Consider the following 17,796-nt stretch of genomic DNA (forward strand, 5'->3'; position numbering starts at 1 on the left):
CAGGGTGACACACACTTTCACTCACACTTATTACTCTACTTACCAACATGCATTTTTGGACTGAGAAACACACGCAGACACAGGGAGAACACACTAAACTCCACAGTCACCCGGAGTGGGATTTGAACACACAACCCTGGGACCTGGAGCTGTGTGACAGCGATTATTATTATAGTATTATTATTATTATTAATAATAATAATAATACTAATAGGGCGGCACGATGGCGCAGCAGCTAGTGTCGCAGTCACACAGCTCCATGGACCTGGAGGTTGTGGGTTTGATTCCCGCTCTGGGTGACTGTCTGTGAGGAGTTGGCGTGTTCTCCCTGTGTCTGCGTGGGTTCCCTCCGGGTGCTCCGGTTTCCTCCCATGGTACAAAAACATGTGTTGGTAGGTGGATTGGCGATTCAAAAGTGTCCGTAGGTGTGAGTGAATGTGTGTGTGTGTGTGTGTTGCCCTGTGAAGGACTGGTGCCCCCTCCAGGGTGTAATCCCACCCTTGCGCCCAATGATTCCAGGTAGGCTCTGGACCCACCACAACCCTGAACTGGATAATGCGCTTACAGATAATGAATGATTAATAATAACAACAATAATCTGGACATATGTACGTACTATACACTTTATTTCTTTTTTCTTTAAAACAGAAAATTATTTCACAGGCCATCTCAAGCAAACCCTCACATTAACCTGCCAACACCTACAAAACTGTATCAAAAGTGCACCATAGTGTTATACATATTTTCAGATTCAATCTTTGTTTTTCACCTATATCAGGAATATTATAATTTCATAATATTTATACAAATACCACTTTGTACAAGGTAGAAATACTTAACCCACAAAGCCCCAGTAATTTTTTATGAGCTTTTAGCCCCTCCCTTCTCTTTAGGACACACCCCTATATCCCCATGCACAAGCCTTTGGTCAAATCAAACTCACAGGCTTTAGAAAGGTCGCAGCATGATTGGACAGTGGACACCTGTCATATCTTACAACCCATTACATTAAACACATTTCTGCTGATGATGACTCTTATCAGTGGGATGAAAACATTCTCACAACGTATACACAACCTTTACATGACGTTCAGACAACCCTGTAAGTGCGCAGTGTCCAGCAGACTTGCGGGGAACTGGGATAAGGAAGAGTGGGTGAGAGGAAGGGTTTGGCAGAGCTGTGCCAACTGAGCTAGCCTGCTCAGTACAGATGCAACAGGCCAGGCCTGTTCCCCACTGTCCATGAAGGGTCACACTTCTGAACAACCTCAGTCTCTGGACTGATAGAAGAGAATGTAGCCCGACTCAGAATTCTTGGAAATTTCAGAGGTAAGTCCATAGAACTCCTCAATTGCCTGGGCGTCAATTTTCTGTGGAGAGACACAAACTATTATCACTCAAAATAAATGCACATGCCATAGTAATTTGAAAAACTGGGACATATCAAGGGTTTAAACTAGGATTTAAGACGTGGGAGAAGTGGGAGAAGACGAAAATTTGGCAACAATCTATTTTCATTTATTTATAGAGTCTTTGGCACCAATATTAAATAATAACTTTTTTTTATATAAAGCTACAGTGTAACTATCATCAGTAATTACACACATTTAAGACCTTTACACTATAAATAGATCATTTACTTAGATAGCACTTTATACAGATTTGTATTTAACATTTACAGCACTTGGCGGACAGGCTTCTCTAGAGTGATTATAATGTAATTTTCTTGATAGCCCATTTAGATTTAAACCTTAGTCTGTTGCATAGTGGACACGGGTTCTTACCCACAACACTACACCAGCTGCTTATATTTTAATAGGGCAGAGGCAGTTGTAGGTGACCAAAGGTTTTCTGTAGTTTAACAAATTAAAATATAAAATTAATTCCATAAAGAATTTGTAAAGTATTTAACATTTTCTATTCAACTCACAGGAGCTCCACTGCTGTTCACACTAGCTCTGCTCTGGTGCATTCTACTCTATTTAACCCCTGTATATACTGACTTCATTACTTGTACACACGATTAGATGATCCAGCTTACCTCTACAATGTCATCATCAAACAGCAACCAGAAGTCATGACTCTTTACAATAGCAATGTAGTGTCCACGATTGGGGCCACTGTAAACACAATCAGACAAAAGAAACAACACATCAGGGAAGAACTACCAGCTGGTTATGGCTCAGAACACTTGAGCCATTCTAGAGGTACACAATGCAGCCCCAAAACACTAGAAATCCTCCCCAAAATTTTGTTTTAACTACAGGTTTGAGGTAATATGAAAAGCTAGACAATTCAAAATTTCCCAGGGGAGGATTTTTAACTACCCTCATATGGTTAAATCACAATTATTTTTCTTTTAAATAATAATTAATAATTCAGGCTAACCTTCCACAATGTACAACCACAGCGACCAGGTCATACAGCCTCTCCGGATTGGTTGCATCTCCGGATGTGTTGAAGAGACGGAGCTCCAAAGGGAAGACCACGCGGTAACTTAGTTTAGTGTAGCGCTGAAGCTGCTCCATGTACTTAAATCTCTTCAGATGCAGGGCTAAGATCATGGGCAGCTTTTTCACCCTCATTCTACATATGAAGATAACCAAACCAAATAGAGACACAAAAATAAAATTCCTTATATTCGCCAAATTTAGTTTTAACATGATCAGGCAGAGCAATGTACAGTTCATTACTGTTCAGTCAAATCTGTTGTAGACTCTTTTCAGAGGAGGAATTCTCACCTTTTGTGTGCCTCCTGTTTACTTCTACATTCCTCACAATAGTATTTGTATTCACTGCAGAGGGTCTCAGTGTTACTAAAGCCCCTATAGAAACAAGTAAAAAAACATAGTTAGCACAGGGCTGGCCAAGACAAGGGGTGTCCTGATATGTGTGTGTGTATATGTGTGTGTGTGTGTGTGTGTGTCCTGAAACACAGACCTGAGGCAGTGTGTGATTGAAGTGTTCTGCTCAACATCAACAGACAAATCCAAGAAGTCCTCATCTTTGCTGCTTATCTGTAGGACATTAAAATAGAAACACAACATAATGATAAAGCCGGTTAATGCCATATGTACTGACTAAATTAGATTTAATTTATTTTAATGGAAAAAACGGTAGTGAACAGAGAGGTATTACACATTTACTAAAAGACTATGTCTACCATAAAGAAAACAGAACTCAATTGGGACAAAATTTGTTGAAAACATGATAGCAGTTTGTATATTTTGTAGGTTTTCTATTTTTGAAGCCACTGTCAACAATTACTTCACTGATTAGTAAAACTATATGTCAAATGACATTTTCTGAGCCAAATATTTGGGTTGTATTTAATTTAAAGTGTTTTAAAATTAAGACATTTCTAGCATATACAAAAAATCTCTTAAATCATACCATACTTAAACAATATGCATTTTCATTGTTTCTGCCAATAAAACTCAGAAATCATGATCAAGGTGATTACCGTCTCACAGGTGAGGCAGCGCGTCTCATTAGTCAGCGTGCCCTGGAAGATCTCGTGGACCCAGGTGGTGGCAGGTGGGGTACTGTTATTCTTCTGGGATTCCAGCGTGCCATTGGCCAGTTTCCCATTCTGTTTGTCCTGCTTCCTCTCCTCCTGGAGTAGGTCAGCAATAGTGTTCAGCAGGTAGTTCAAGAATTCATGTGCATCCTGCTGCATGTAGTTATCAAACAGCTCTGTGGTGGGGAGACATGAGAGGACATTGTTTATAACATACTGCGGCATTGTAATTACAAAACCCAGTGGTTAACCTTGGTTAATAAACCTACACAAAAACAACAAGTAAAAAAATATCTGCCTGCTGCTCTGTGGGGCATTAACACAAACAATATGTTTCCTGGTAATTAAAATAGATGCACCAGAAAAAACTACTCTCTGAGGAGAATCAATACAGAACAGACAAGAAAATGCTTATTGTCGAAAGTACCCCTTCAATACATTTAAGCAGTTTATAAAATTCAAATATTACATATAAATATTACACACACACACACACATATATATATATATATATATATTTAGAGACAGGATTCCTAACAACTAGCCCTAACCCTGGCAGACCACCAGAACTGTCCTCATCAAATAAACATTACATAAAACAAAAGTTTCTCTGAGAAAATCAAGCACTGGGAATACAGACAAATAAATAAATATCACAGATGTTATGTCTGTCCATTGACTCTGAGACAACAACACAGCGCTATGTACTCAACAGACTTTCTAATTAGAAATTAAATATATAAATAGTTGTCTTTGGCTTTTGCACATTACTGTATGTATAAACATTCATGGCCAGAAAAGCCAGATTCTGGAAATAACAAAAGATAACACACTTCATCCATACACAAATCTGCATTTTCGGCATTAAGCACTAATACACAATCAATATACTTTCACTTTAACATGCCTATTTCTAATTCTTGCTTATTCTCCTCACAATTTTTCTCTATAGTTTCATCTCCATCCATTCCCCAGTCTCTCTTACCATTTTCTTTCCGTAGCCTTGTGATGAATTTCTTCGGAGGGATGACTCCCACTTTCCTCTTCTGATTGGCAATGCTGTGGAATAGATCAGCCAGGCAGGTGAGCAGGTTCTCTTTGCGGCGAGGCTGGCTCCTGTATGCCAGAATCTTCTCTCGGAAAGGCCGGCAGAAGTAAAGAGCCTGGAGCACTGAGTTGCAGTAGCAGGTGTTTCCAAACTGCAGGTCAAAACCCACATGTAAACAAAGATCCAAACAGAGCCAAAGGGAAACATATTTAGCACTGTTGAAAGATGGTGGGTGACAAATGTTTATGTCTTACATTGACCAGTCCAAAGTAATGCTCGTTGACAGGGAACTGCTCCGAGCCAATCTCTTTTTCCAAAGCGGAGGCATTGGCGCCCTGTAACACAAACACAAATATAACTGCTTTATGAGAAGGAAAAGCTTTCACCCAATAAAATAGACTCTGCATCCAATATACAGACAGTAAAATGCACTATTAAAATTTTAATTAAAACATGAGGTGCCAGTTTCTCAGACATAGACTTAAACTAGTATTAAACTGAAATGCAAGGCTAATGGTGTTTACTCTTTAGAAAATTCTTACTTAAACAGGAAAATTGGGCCTAAGGAATTAGTGGTACAGTGGCTCTGCACATGTAACATCACACAAAAAAATAACCATCCTTCAGTATCAGCACCAAAATATGAGATGCAGTTATTTACATGACCGAGATTCCTAAAATCTGACTGTAGTGTAAAATTCATCTTCCTATTCTGTGGTCACATTTATGCACCTGTGGTCACAGATTTACTCCGTCAATTACATACATTTCAAAGCATACTACCTTGAAAAAAAAGCCTTGATTTTGAAAACAGTTTTCCCGTAGCATGAAAATATTTTATCATCATTCATTTTATACTATTCAGTCCATAATGTTCCATGGAAACAGAGCTGCAAAAAAGGACATACAGATTTTCTAACCAGCGTCTGTATTGGGCTAATACTGGACTGCAACAAAAGTACTGATTTTTGTGATGTCACAAATATCATATATCCACATCCTCAACCTACAGCAGTTAGCACCACCTATTCACACTGACGTTAAAAGGAGTGTTTCAGCCTAGACAGCTTTATGAATGAAACGCAAAAACAACCACAACCTCATTTACTTACATCACACAGAACCCACTGGGATTAATAAACATTCTGTTTAATTCCAATGGATAAAAGCAGGCTGGAAATTGGCATTGTACAAAAAAAGCATTCCTATTAATTGGGGAAGAAATAAGTGTGTGATTTGGGCCCTTTAAAATGCTAATTGCTGTATCGAAAAGAGCCTGTCAAATTTTGCAGTTATTATGATGTCGGTATGTCGGTTTTACTGTTATCTACTACTACACTGTAGGTAAACGAGAATTATCTCATATCTTTGTCATTTAAACTGACTTTTGAAGAATATATCTCTATCCTGTCATTCAGTTGTCCAACGTAAAGCTAATACAGCTCAAGCTGAGGAGCTAAAACCGCAGAGCAGCGCTTTGCGGTTACTGGGTCAAATAAATCACACACGGATGTAAATTAAGGAACATTTATGAAACTCATTTTGCTGCAAAATCTGAGTATGGTTACGCTTTTCTATGAAAAACATGAGAGGAAAACGTAGTTCGGAGCAGCAAAACCGCACAATCTGGCAACCCAGAAGAGCTGAACACCGTTCTGACCTTTCTTAAAGCCGAAATAGCAACAGCGAACGGTTATGCGGTGAATACTGGATCTCTACAGACCACAGAGAAGAATCGGGCAGAGTTCAATCTAAATTCCACTCACCATGGTACAAAAAGAGGCGAATTTGGAAACTGTCATTAGGATTTCCATTCGCCCAGCGCCATCTTCCACCCAAACGCTGCACCGCGGAGGCGAAGACGACCCGCCAGGTCTTAGTGCTCGAGAGTCAAACGAATAAACAACAACTAAACTCAAAGAGATCGCAATACACAACCAAGAAGCACATAAAAACGACAACTATATACGTCCGTAAGCAGCATATTGTTTTTAAAAGCTCAATCCGTGGCAGTAACTACTGGTATTCAACTCGAAATTCAGATTAAAAACTGATTCGATTCATTTGAATCCCGGCGATTCGATACATTGCTTTACTTTGGAGTCCGCGTCGGGGAAAAAGTCACGTGACAAGCCCGAACAAGGTCTGGGTATTACGTCACAGTCTTCAAACCGTTTGGGTACGTGCAAAGAGATGTTGATTTGTGTTTTTTTTTTTTGGTGGGGGGGTTATATTCTACACATAACTCATATAACTTGGCCTGTCCAGAGGTACACAGGATCACATTCCGATTGCACAATCCTCAGCAATGATCTTAAATTGGCTAACTGAGATATCTTCTGGGATATTCCATGAATCAGGATTTCTAATTTAGCCAGAAAACCGAAACCAAAAATCTGTCTAATTGGAACGCCCCTCTTTTTCTATTGGGCAGCCTTGACCTTGGGCTTGTCTATCTTAAAGAGGGAAACTGCACAACAAATTCTTTAATTAAAATTTAAAATGTTAAATCAACACTATTAGTGTTAAATTAACATTGTGTTAAATTTGAATACCCTTTAACATTGCTAAGATTTACACAGTGACTTTTGGTCTAGGAACAATGGACAGAATAGGAAAGTGGGAAAATGTTTGAAAACTGGAATCTGGTACGGGAATGGCTGTTTTAAAAAATCCCTGAAAATTGATGGGTGCCTGTCCATTAAGCCCCACCCAATGTAGCTTTTCATTTGAGTGTTTTGGTGCTATGAGGTTTTGTTATTGACACTCCCTACCAGTGGTGGACAGTAACAAAGTACTGTACTTAAATAGTTTTTTGTGTATCTGAACATTACTGGAGTATTTCCATTTTGGGCGACTTTTTACTTTAACTCTACTACATTTCAAAGTCAGACATCTTACTTATACTTCACTATGTTCTGAAAATCTGCCGTTCCTTTTGGTTTATGTGTGAACATGTACGTCGTTAGACCTGTTTTTGGGGGCTGTGGATAAATGGTCTTTATATGTCGTCTGCTGGATGCATTGTGCCTGTGAGTCCAGTGAGTCCATGTTTTTGACAGTGTTTTCTCACTTTTCAATTTGTGTTCATAATGTAGAAGTCGTACCCATAATAATTCAAGTCTTTATGATTATATTTTTGAAGTTACATTTGTAAAGAAAAACGCACACAACAGACTTTTGTCTCTTAAATATTTACGTAGGAATATAGATGAGCATGCACACATTTATTTTTGACAGTAATCTTACTCCATATGTGTCCTGGAGAAACTACATTTCAACACATCACAGATAAATTTTTAAATCAAAAATCACATTAGCTATTTTCATATAGATTAACATTAATTAGAGTGTAAGAGAAATATGAGTCCTAAATAAACAATTAATTCTATGAAATTTTGACTGGACATCTGGTAATGTAATGGGAATGGACTGTCTTTCAGACTCTTAGACCAATAAGGTTCTTTATAGATCTTATTGTAATTAATGAACAATTAAAAATAATAATTATTTAAAACTGGTAATACAGCATTTGCAAAATACATGGACAAATTATGCTAAAAGGCTACTGACAGTCCTGATGGCAGTTGAATTAATAAATGTCTGACAACAAAATTCTTTATCTGATTGACTATGGTCGAAAAGGATTTACAAGTACACACTATTCCCCCAGCCTCTGCATTATTTTGATTTCAGAAAGTTGGCAACCCTATGCACACAAGAAAATCTAGTGAGTTTCCTGACAGTGAGTGTAATTTCAAGACAAACTGAAATGCAATAGTTGAAACAGCATTATGCTAGCAGAGGAAACCTGATGATTAATGAATGTAAAGTAAGCCTGCTGAAAAAGCCAGTTAAAATGTTCATGCATTAAACACTGCAGTATTTAGGGCAGACTGAATTGATGTTTATGTCCTATAGTTGTTCATTAATTGTTGTTCAAAACTCGGTTTTGTTTTTCTATCTGTAGATGATTATTCAAAAGCTATTTGTGGCTTTACTTAATCTGTACCTCATCAAAGAAATTTGCTGCTATGAGGCAATTACCCCAGACCCCCTTGGTTGAAGCTTAGCCCCCCTAATCATTAATCACAAGTGACGGCCCTGTTTGTGAATAAAATCCTAATGTGTGAACAAATCTCCCTGCTCTGCACATATCTCAGCGCAACAAGCAGCGGCACCGTTGCTAGGAGACGTACAAACACAGCCTCACTAAAACAACTGAAAATGTTTCTCCACTTGAAACCAAGAAATACCTTTATGAATTAACTAAACGATTTGTAATGTGTAGTATTGGGCTGTTTTGAGTCATCAGTAAATAATATTCATTGATTTACAAGGTTTATGTTTCTGTAGATGTCACAAATCACTCACCGAGTGTGAGAGTCAGCTGAAGATTTATTAAACACAATATGTGAAGCGAGGTGAAAACCACAATAAATACTCCAAAACACAAAAATCAGTACAGAGAGTTAAACAAGTCCAAAAGAAAAAATTTGTATCAGGCAAAAAGACAGAAAAACAAAACCGTTGCCTATTTAAGAAACAGGTATCTCAGAATTGCAGAAATAGCTCAATCTATACTCTGCAACTATGTATACAAAACACAGAGGAACACTATGTAATATTTTACCATAAAATTGCAGCTTCAAAATTATTGTGATGCTTCACTGACCTGTAATAGGGAGAACAGAGCCTCTGTTGTTACCATCAATGGGCCACACTGTTCAATGGTCTGGGCTGTCTCACTGTGTTCACCTATCAGCCCCTGGTGGATCCCATTAGGACGCCAGTTTTTCAACCCCTCCGCTACTCACCTCTGGCACTGTGAGACAACATCTCAGCAGAGCTCCAGCACATGCTGGCAACTGACATAATTAAAAAGGTGGATGCATCACCCTGGATTTCCAACTTGATGGTGTGGATCTAGGAGGCCATTATCCTCAACGGGAGGAAGTTTGTATTTGCTGCAACCACTATTGACTATATGTTGTTCCACCTCTTAGCAAAGGGCATCTACCCTCTTCATTCTAACACGGAGGCCATAGGTCTGATCCCTAAACCCACCACGTCTTCTCAGGTTGCCTCCTTCCTGGATATGATGGCATAATATCTCAGTTTCCTGCCATAGTATTCAACCAGGACAGCCCACCTGTGAAAGCTTTTGAAGCAAGATGAACCCTGGCCCTGGATACGATCCTGCTCAGATGCTGTGCGTTTGGCTGAAAGCCCAATTAACCTCACCACCAATCTTAGCCCACTTCGAGGCAGCCCTACCCTCGTCACATGCGATGCCACGTGCTGATGCATGGTGCTGTCCTGAGACCAGGTACAAAGGGATGTGGAGAGGCCAATCGCTTTGGCCTCTTGTGTGCTCAGAACAGAGGTATTCAGCCGTAGATCGAGAGGCTCTAGCATGTCTTTGGGCACGTGTACGCTGGCACATGTACTTATATGGCCCTGAGTTTTCTCTACAGACGGACCATCAGACACTCACCACCCTTCTGTCCACGTCAGGCACTGGTCACAATCCACTCTGCCTTCGCTGCTGGGCTGACCACCTACAACAGTATAATTACTGCCTGCTATTCACAACAGGCAGAGACAATGTCGTGGTGGACTTTCTATCATGATCAATCCCCAGCTCACCCACTGTATGGAAACCCAACCAAATGAAACTTAGCGAGGCCGTGTCACTGCAAGAGCCTCAAGATGACTCAATGGCCGATCCCATTCTCTTTTAGCTTTCCACATACATCAGACAGGCCTGGCCTCATTCGGTGCCTGCGGAACTGTCTTTGTATTTCAGGGTAATACATGAGTTGTCCAGTTGAAATGACACCTGTGTTCTGAGGGGGCTCTGCACTGTGGTTCAGAGTGTCCTACATGCTTATGTTCTTGCTATGGCCCATGAGGGTCACTTGGGCATAGTCAAGCTCAAACAATGAGTTCACAATGTTCTGTGCTGACCCAACATCGACAAGGAAATTGAATCCCTGGTCAGGGACTGCACCGCCTGTCTCCTCAGAGGAAAAACCAGGGCACCTGTACCCCCCCCCCCCCCCTTTGCAACCACAGAACTGGCTGTCTCGCCCCTGGGAGCATTTGCAACTTGACATTTGCGGTGAGCTACATAGTGTGCCGCACCACCAGCGATTCCTCATTATAACATACAACTTTCATTCAAAGTGGCCGGAGGCAACGCCGGTAGGCAGTGTCACAGCCTAGGCCATAATCAATGTTCTGGACTCGTTGTTTGGTGGATGTCCAACCACACGTGCAGCATGAGTCCTCAGTGTCTCAGGATTTCCCCATCCTGCCTGAGGTTGGGGAACCCGACTCTACTGATGTGGTGGCACAAGAGCCGCACCCAGTCTTCACTCGTTTCATGCCAACAGGCTTGCAGGAGTATGTGACACTTGAGTTCCACACTTGATTTTGGGAAGTGGGGGGGAGGGTTATATCTCACACACACATAAGTTCAACACAGAAGCATAACTTGGGCATAAAACTCAGGAGATAGTAGCCTCTGTTGGTTTGGAGGGCCGCACCTTGGGTGTATATAATACTTGATATAACATCATTTGCATTTAATCTTTGGCCATTTCTGCTGTGTTCATCAGTGTCAGACTAATTAATGACATTCAATTACAAGACTTGGAAACGAAGAGTGGCACTAGAGTCTTTTCACCTACAATGTGTTAAGCATGAGTTTAGTTACAAAAATGATAATAGGATATTGAGCCATAATACGTCATCCATCCATCCATCCATTATCTGTAACCGCTTATCCAATTTAGGGTCGCGGGGGGTCCAGAGCCTACATGGAATCATTGGGCGCAAGGCGGGAACACACCCTGGAGGGGACGCCAGTCCTTCACAGGGCAACACAGACACACACACATTCACACCTACGGACACTTTCGAGTCGCCAATCCACCTGCAACGTGTGTTTTTGGACTGTGGGAGGAAACCGGAGCACCCGGACGAAACCCACGCGGACACGGGGAGAACACACCAACTCCTCACAGACAGTCACCCGGAGCGGGAAACGAACCCACAACCTCCAGGCCCCTGGAGCTGTATATAATACGTCATGGTATTTTTATTTTGATCTTAAGTACATTTGAAGGGAAATACTTTTGTACTTTTACACAAGTGAAAATCTACAATGAGGACATCTACTTTTACTGAAGTAGTTTTACCTTGAGTATCTGTACTTTTATTCAAGTACATGGTTTGTGTACTTTGTCCACCACTGATAATAAGGTGTGGGAATGCAATATTTAATGAGGGAATTACTTAATATGTGAGCATGACTTAATAAGGTGTGGTTACGACTTAATAACGAATGGGAACAAGTTTACAAGACGTGGGAACGCGATTTGTAATTGACATCAAATTGTTCCCTTGCTTATCTCATTGCTATACCCTATTAAATAGTTCCCATGCACTATCGACCAGTGTTGCCACACGTCCTGTTTTTCCCGGGACTGTTCTTTTTTACTGTCTAATTTCACTCACACTCACACACTCACTCACACTCTCTCTCTCTCTCTCTCTCTCTCTCTCTCTCTCTCTCACACACACACACACACCTTAAGTTTTTTGTTTGTTTGTGTGTTTTGTTTTACCATGTTGTATAAAGTCGTTCCCATAGTCGTATAAAGAATAAATATCTCATTCCCACAAATTATTAAGCCGTTAGAGCATACTAAAATACATATTGAAGGGATGTCACCAGCATTCCAGTAATCGTCGTTGAGGTGAACACTGTTGGTTGATTGTTATGGTTTTTTTTTATTCAGGCAATTGGCGCAGACTCCTTTGGTGCTGCACAAGTCACAGCGGCAGGACCCCTTCGTTCTCTTTCTGCACTTACCCGCCATCTTGCGAGTTACCGGGGTAAGGATAGCTCCGGGTTTTCTCTGTAAAACACGTTTTTTTGTACCGTAAATGGGGCCGTGATGGTCTGTATGGGTCGTGTATTTGTTTCTACGGTGTATGGGTTTGTATGGTGCGGGAGGAGTGTATTTTAAACAGTAAATATGGAGTTCGTGCTTTTCGCTATTCGCGTGGCTCACATGTGGCTCCAGCGAGAGGCGAGACCAAGTTGAGGGTTATGCTATAAAACACGGGGAAACGTCTTCAATCGTAGCGACAGTGATGAACCTATATGTTTGGTACACTGCACAGTATATAGAGATTCCTAAAAGGCGACTGTAATATGGATTCGGTGACTCGTTCTGTAACGTTTGACACAGTTTGATTTGGAGTGAGTGTTAGTGTCAGTATAGGCCCGGTTCTAATGTATGTCTGCCTAATACTCACTTTTAATCCCCCATACAATAGGTTTGATCTGATCTTGGTTCCTGCTGATGAATTTGTAAATTAAAACGGTTGTTTGAGCGCACGCATTGCTTCGGCAGCAGGTTTTTGGGGCTGTTCCCCAATGAATGTTGAGTACAGCAGCAATCGATAAGAAAATTATTTAGAAATGGGCGATTATAGTTTAAACAACCAAATTCAGCAGATACTCTGTAAAGATTTAAGTGTTTGAGTGGACAAGGTTTGGAAATGGAAGTTAGCGATATGGTAAACTCTCAATACGTTTCCTCGATGCCCCCTATCTTGCCGCATTAATGAATGGCCAGAAATATGGATGTACAGTTATTTTATAGTGTTTTGAATACAACACTACCTAATCGTGATATTGTATGCTCATCTGCAAGGACACTTCCTAATCATTTTAAGTGTTGACTTCTAATACACCCAGAGGAGCACATTATTTATTATGATGTCCACTTTTTCTTCTTCTTTCTCTGCATGATTAGGACAGACAAAGTAATCCTATACAACTTGCTGTAGAAAATTTGACAACATTTATTTACATGAAATATATGCATATCTGATTATCGATGGTTCTTTCTTATGCAGTAATCAAGCACCATGACGAACACAAGAGGCAAGAGGAGGGGAACCAGGTACATGTTTGCCAAGCCATTCCGCAAGCATGGTGAGTTATTCTTTTAAAAATCAGGATTAAATTTTGCCTTTAGTGAAAGATTGTTTAGCTGATGTAAATCTGTTAGCAGGAAAATGAAAATTTTCTTTTTTCTGCTGCAGGCCCAATTCCTCTGTCCACTTACATGCGTATCTACAAGAAAGGAGATATTGTTGATATCAAGGTGAGCATCTTTTGTGACTGATGTACTCAAAAGCTGAAATTGTGCATACAATCATGATATAAGATTTGATGCATTTAAGTGTAGTTTTCAAATGAACTATTTTAAGCTATCAAGTTATAAAATATGGGAAGTGTTGATCTTGTACTGCTTTGTAACTCTGAAAACATGTATTTTAATAGGGCACAGGAACCGTTCAGAAGGGCATGCCTCATAAGTGTTACCATGGAAAAACGGGACGTGTTTATAATGTCACACAGCATGCTGTGGGCATCATTGTGAACAAGCAGGTCAAGTAAGTATCATTCTGGAATAGCCTTTTAATGGGTGGTCATTGGATGAACTAATTTGTGCAAATTGTAGCATTTTAACTGCAAGGACTTGCTTCTTTCAAGTTTGTACAAGTGTTAACATTTGGTGCTGCAATTTTCAATTTCTTTTTTTTTTTTTTTATGCTTTTACACCCCATTTTCACTTTGCCATGAGGGCATCTCTGTGTCCTTTGTGGTCATTCTTGTGGGGAAAAGCAGTCAACCTTAAGCACCCTGGTCAGACTGCCTCATGTCTACATCAGATTGTCGATAAGGGAACATTTCTTTGAAGTCAGTCTTGAATGACTTCACATGGGAGTTTATTGGAGAATATTGACTTATTCTGTTGTTCTTCAAGGGGCAAGATCCTGGCAAAGAGAATTAATGTGCGCATCGAGCATGTGAAGCACTCCAAGAGCAGAGACAGCTTCCTGCAGCGCGTCAAGGAGAATGAGAAAAGAAAGACGGAGGCCAAGCTGGCCAATACCTGGGTGGAGCTTAAACGTCAGGTAGGGCCAACCTTGTCATAATTTTCTCAACACATCAAGCATCAATGTTTTGCTAACCCAAAAGAGAAGACCAAAGATTTAGGCTTGTCGTGGTCAGTCCCAGTCCAGGAGACCCCTTGTTTGATATCCTTACTTGCGCTCTCTCTCTCTCCAAACGCTTGTGGCTGATGTTCAACAGTTACTAATTTTGTGGAGGGTTGGGGGTAATGTGTGGTAGATTGAAGAACAAGAAAGCAGCAAGTCCCAAATTTTTTATTTTTTTAAACATTGGCTTAATGTATTAAAAATATTGAATTTCTTATTAGGAGTTTTGCAGGAACTTCTGTATGGGCCAAACTGTAAACAGGCTGCTTTGCACTCAGCGCTCTTCTGGTATTTTTGAATACACTAATCCATGTTGGTCACTAATTTTTTTTTTTTCTCTCTCTTGTTTTCTCTATCGTTATAGCCCCAGGCCCCACGTCCAGCCCACTTTGTCAGCACCAAGAACAACGTGCCCCAGCTGCTGGAGCCCATCCCATACGAGTTCATGGCATAAACCTGCTTACAAAATAAAATTGTTTATACACAAAGCCTTTTTTTTCCTTGTGGGTTTTTTATTTTTAAAAACGTTAATATTAAATGATATAGGAAGGTATTAGTACAGATTACAAGAAGGCTTAGAAATTGTAAAAATTGATCAGTTTTGAGGAAACATTTTTACTTTCTTTGGATGTGATTTTGAAGTCTTAGATCTGTGCTCTAAATTTTAAAGAAGAAATGGTGCGGCAAGTACAGAATATGTTCAGTTATCATATACAGTTACCGCTAGAAGCCCCAAATTAAATCTTGTCTAGGGGTAAATTGCATCACATGTACTCATTTTGTTTAGCTGATGGTATAAATAATTTTTTTATATATATATATATTATATAATTTTTTTTTTTGTGGTTAAAACAAAGTATTTTTTTTTTCTTTGAATAATTTCGGACATTGGATGTAAAGAGCCTTCTGGAACTAGTTTGCAGTTTGCCCACTTTTCAGTCTCCTCAGTAACACCAGGTCCTTGTTTTAAACATCAGATAGTTTTGCACGACCCTGGTGAATTTGCTCAGGTATGAAAGTGCTAAGTATGAGGGTTATGTGGAAGAGCTGAAAACGTTTGCTTTTCAGGTTTTTCCCACACGAGATCGTTCAGCATCCAGTGAAGAAGGCAGTATATCGCACTTTGCAGGTTTCTGTAGTGTTCCTCCAGTGTACACTAGGGGGTGGTGTTGGCTTAAGGTTCATGAAGCAGAACGGACGTGAGAATGAATAATGTGCAAGTTATGAACCAGGTACTAGTTTGTCATTTTCCTGAAAGTTCTCGAAATGATGTGCAGAAAAATGCAATGTGGCTTCCAGTCTTTATGTGAAACACTGCTTCCAATTTTGAAATGAACTAATTATGAGATTAAAGTGGCCAATTGTCCAGTTTAGGCGTGCCCCTCCTTTGGTGTGAAAATGGCTGCTTCCTATAAATTTTAACATTAGAATTAGCCAAAATTTGCACTACATAATATGGTCAGTACATCATGAGTAAAGGGGGGGGGGGGGGTGGGGGGATAACAAGGCTCCCTTGCTACACAGTTGGGCGGTTACAAATGAAGAGAAAAAAAGTGGGGTGAGACATGAGAGGTTTAGTACCTCTGTGTTAAGGTTGTATTCTTTATTTTATTAATTTATTTTTTAAGGCTGATTTTCTAATGCTTGCTGATATGCTTGTCTGCTCTTAGTGTGGGCACACTTCACGCACCAACCTCTAAGGGTTTTATGTGTGTGGTGTGTAAGTAAGGCCCACCTTGCTCTGTGTAACCAGAGTGAATGGCTGACTGGATATCTGACAAATGTGTTATCTCATCCCACCTCAGTACTTTACACAATATTTACTTCAATTAGGGCCAGTTTCCTAAGATAGGAGTGAGAAGGGCCTCATGTCATATTCTAACAGCATAATCGCAGTTAGGGAAATAAAGTCCATAATATCCAGCCTTTATTGCAACCAAACTGCTATTGTGTCTCAGAACAATTTAATCCATCCACCTTTACAAAATTTGAACATAAATAATTTAAATGTACAAAACTTAGAATCTGAAAATATGAAATTATAGATGGATTTATTGACAGTTTTTAACAGTTTTCTCAGATTTAATTGTGTTTATTATTTATTTATTTAATTATTATTATTTTTTTGAGTATTTCACATTCACTTGGTTTACACTGTAATCTTTAAGTAGAAACTTTCTTTAATGCAGTTTCAAAGGAATATTTTCAGTTACCATGGATACACTTTTACCACTACATCAAGCTCATATAAGAGAATCTAATGGGCATGTGCAGACATTATCACATGAACAGGATTGTTATTTTTTTTCAGGAAAACTATTGTAAAACAAATCAAAAGGATTGCCCGTTTAATCAGCTGTATACTATAGAGACTTGGATAGAGACTAAGCTTGAAAAGACTGTATTCCTTTAATGTGCTTGACCTGGATTGATTGCTATCATAACATAATTTCTATCATTTCTTCTCCCATAACACACAACTGTGTTCACTGGTTTGTCTCAGACTTTGGTGGACACAAAGGCCTTAGATGATAACGTGTAGGGTCAGTATGTTTGCTGAGAATGTGCAGAAATGACCAGATAACCTCCCCACAGTTTTTGTCTATCCAATCTTTGCAGAGGGCACACGATAGTGTCTCTTATGCTATCATGCTAGTGTTGGTATTTCTGTATATTTAACCCATATAGGTGCAGGTGACTGGGTCTTTTAGAGTCAAAAGCCAATGCAATCCATCAACATGTGACATGTTGGCCAGGTATTGATCAGAGATGTCTAGATGGTGTAAAGATTCAGCTCAGTTGTACTTAACACTTGTTATAACTAAAAAATATGTTTTGAAGGGAAAACAAATGAAACTGGCTTGCAAAATATGGTATACATTTATTTTCCCTCAGTGGGGTTGAAACAACTTAAAGATGATTTAGCCAAATAAAACAATGATAACCAGTAGAGTTTATGCTGTAAAAATGTGCCTTTTGTATATTTCAAATACTTTCACATATTAGTCTACTTGGAGTGGGGCAGTCACACAGCTCCAGGGATCTGGAGTTTGTGGGTTTAAGTCCCCCTCCAGGTGCTCTCGTTTCCTCCCATGGTCCAAAAACACACGTTGGTAGGTGGATTGGCAACTCCAAAAAA

At 39.8% G+C, this 17,796-nt stretch overlaps 2 protein-coding genes across 2 annotated transcripts; one reads left to right on the forward strand and one right to left on the reverse strand.

Moving 5' to 3' along the window:
- Window positions 1-617: 617 nt before the first annotated feature.
- Window positions 618-6,623, reverse strand: usp12a (ubiquitin specific peptidase 12a). Its single transcript, XM_066646271.1, has 9 exons — window positions 6,335-6,623; window positions 4,823-4,903; window positions 4,506-4,719; window positions 3,464-3,696; window positions 2,941-3,017; window positions 2,742-2,825; window positions 2,389-2,586; window positions 2,042-2,120; window positions 618-1,370 (listed from the first exon to the last, which is right to left on the reverse strand). Exons 1-9 carry the CDS (start codon window positions 6,380-6,382, stop codon window positions 1,269-1,271), a joined length of 1,116 nt encoding a protein of 371 aa, XP_066502368.1. The 5' UTR covers window positions 6,383-6,623; the 3' UTR covers window positions 618-1,268.
- Window positions 6,624-12,393: 5,770 nt separating this feature from the next.
- rpl21 (ribosomal protein L21) lies at window positions 12,394-15,145 on the forward strand. The gene is made up of 6 exons (XM_066646284.1): window positions 12,394-12,473; window positions 13,506-13,584; window positions 13,695-13,756; window positions 13,936-14,048; window positions 14,423-14,573; window positions 15,022-15,145. The coding sequence occupies exons 2-6, from the start codon at window positions 13,518-13,520 to the stop codon at window positions 15,109-15,111; spliced, it is 483 nt and encodes a 160-aa protein (XP_066502381.1). The 5' UTR covers window positions 12,394-12,473; window positions 13,506-13,517; the 3' UTR covers window positions 15,112-15,145.
- The last annotated feature ends 2,651 nt before the right edge of the window (window positions 15,146-17,796 follow it).

The sequence above is a fragment of the Hoplias malabaricus genome, chromosome 1 (assembly GCF_029633855.1).
Source record: "Hoplias malabaricus isolate fHopMal1 chromosome 1, fHopMal1.hap1, whole genome shotgun sequence".
NCBI classification, from domain to species: Eukaryota; Metazoa; Chordata; class Actinopteri; order Characiformes; family Erythrinidae; genus Hoplias; species Hoplias malabaricus.

What these genes read in the sequence shown, in the direction of transcription:
- usp12a (XM_066646271.1), bottom strand. Translation starts at nt 6,382, where the DNA reads ATGGAAATCCTAATGACAGTTTCCAAATTCGCCTCTTTTTGTACCATG. An exon ending in AAGGCTACGGAAAGAAAATG is followed by an intron (nt 3,697 to 4,505) that starts GTAAGAGAGACT and finishes TCCCCACCACAG; the next exon opens with AGCTGTTTGATAACTACATG. An exon ending in AAACAGGAGGCACACAAAAG is followed by an intron (nt 2,587 to 2,741) that starts GTGAGAATTCCT and finishes CTTCATATGTAG; the next exon opens with AATGAGGGTGAAAAAGCTGC.
- rpl21 (XM_066646284.1), top strand. Translation starts at nt 13,518, where the DNA reads ATGACGAACACAAGAGGCAAGAGGAGGGGAACCAGGTACATGTTTGCC. An exon ending in GAGATATTGTTGATATCAAG is followed by an intron (nt 13,757 to 13,935) that starts GTGAGCATCTTT and finishes GTATTTTAATAG; the next exon opens with GGCACAGGAACCGTTCAGAA. An exon ending in GGGTGGAGCTTAAACGTCAG is followed by an intron (nt 14,574 to 15,021) that starts GTAGGGCCAACC and finishes CTATCGTTATAG; the next exon opens with CCCCAGGCCCCACGTCCAGC.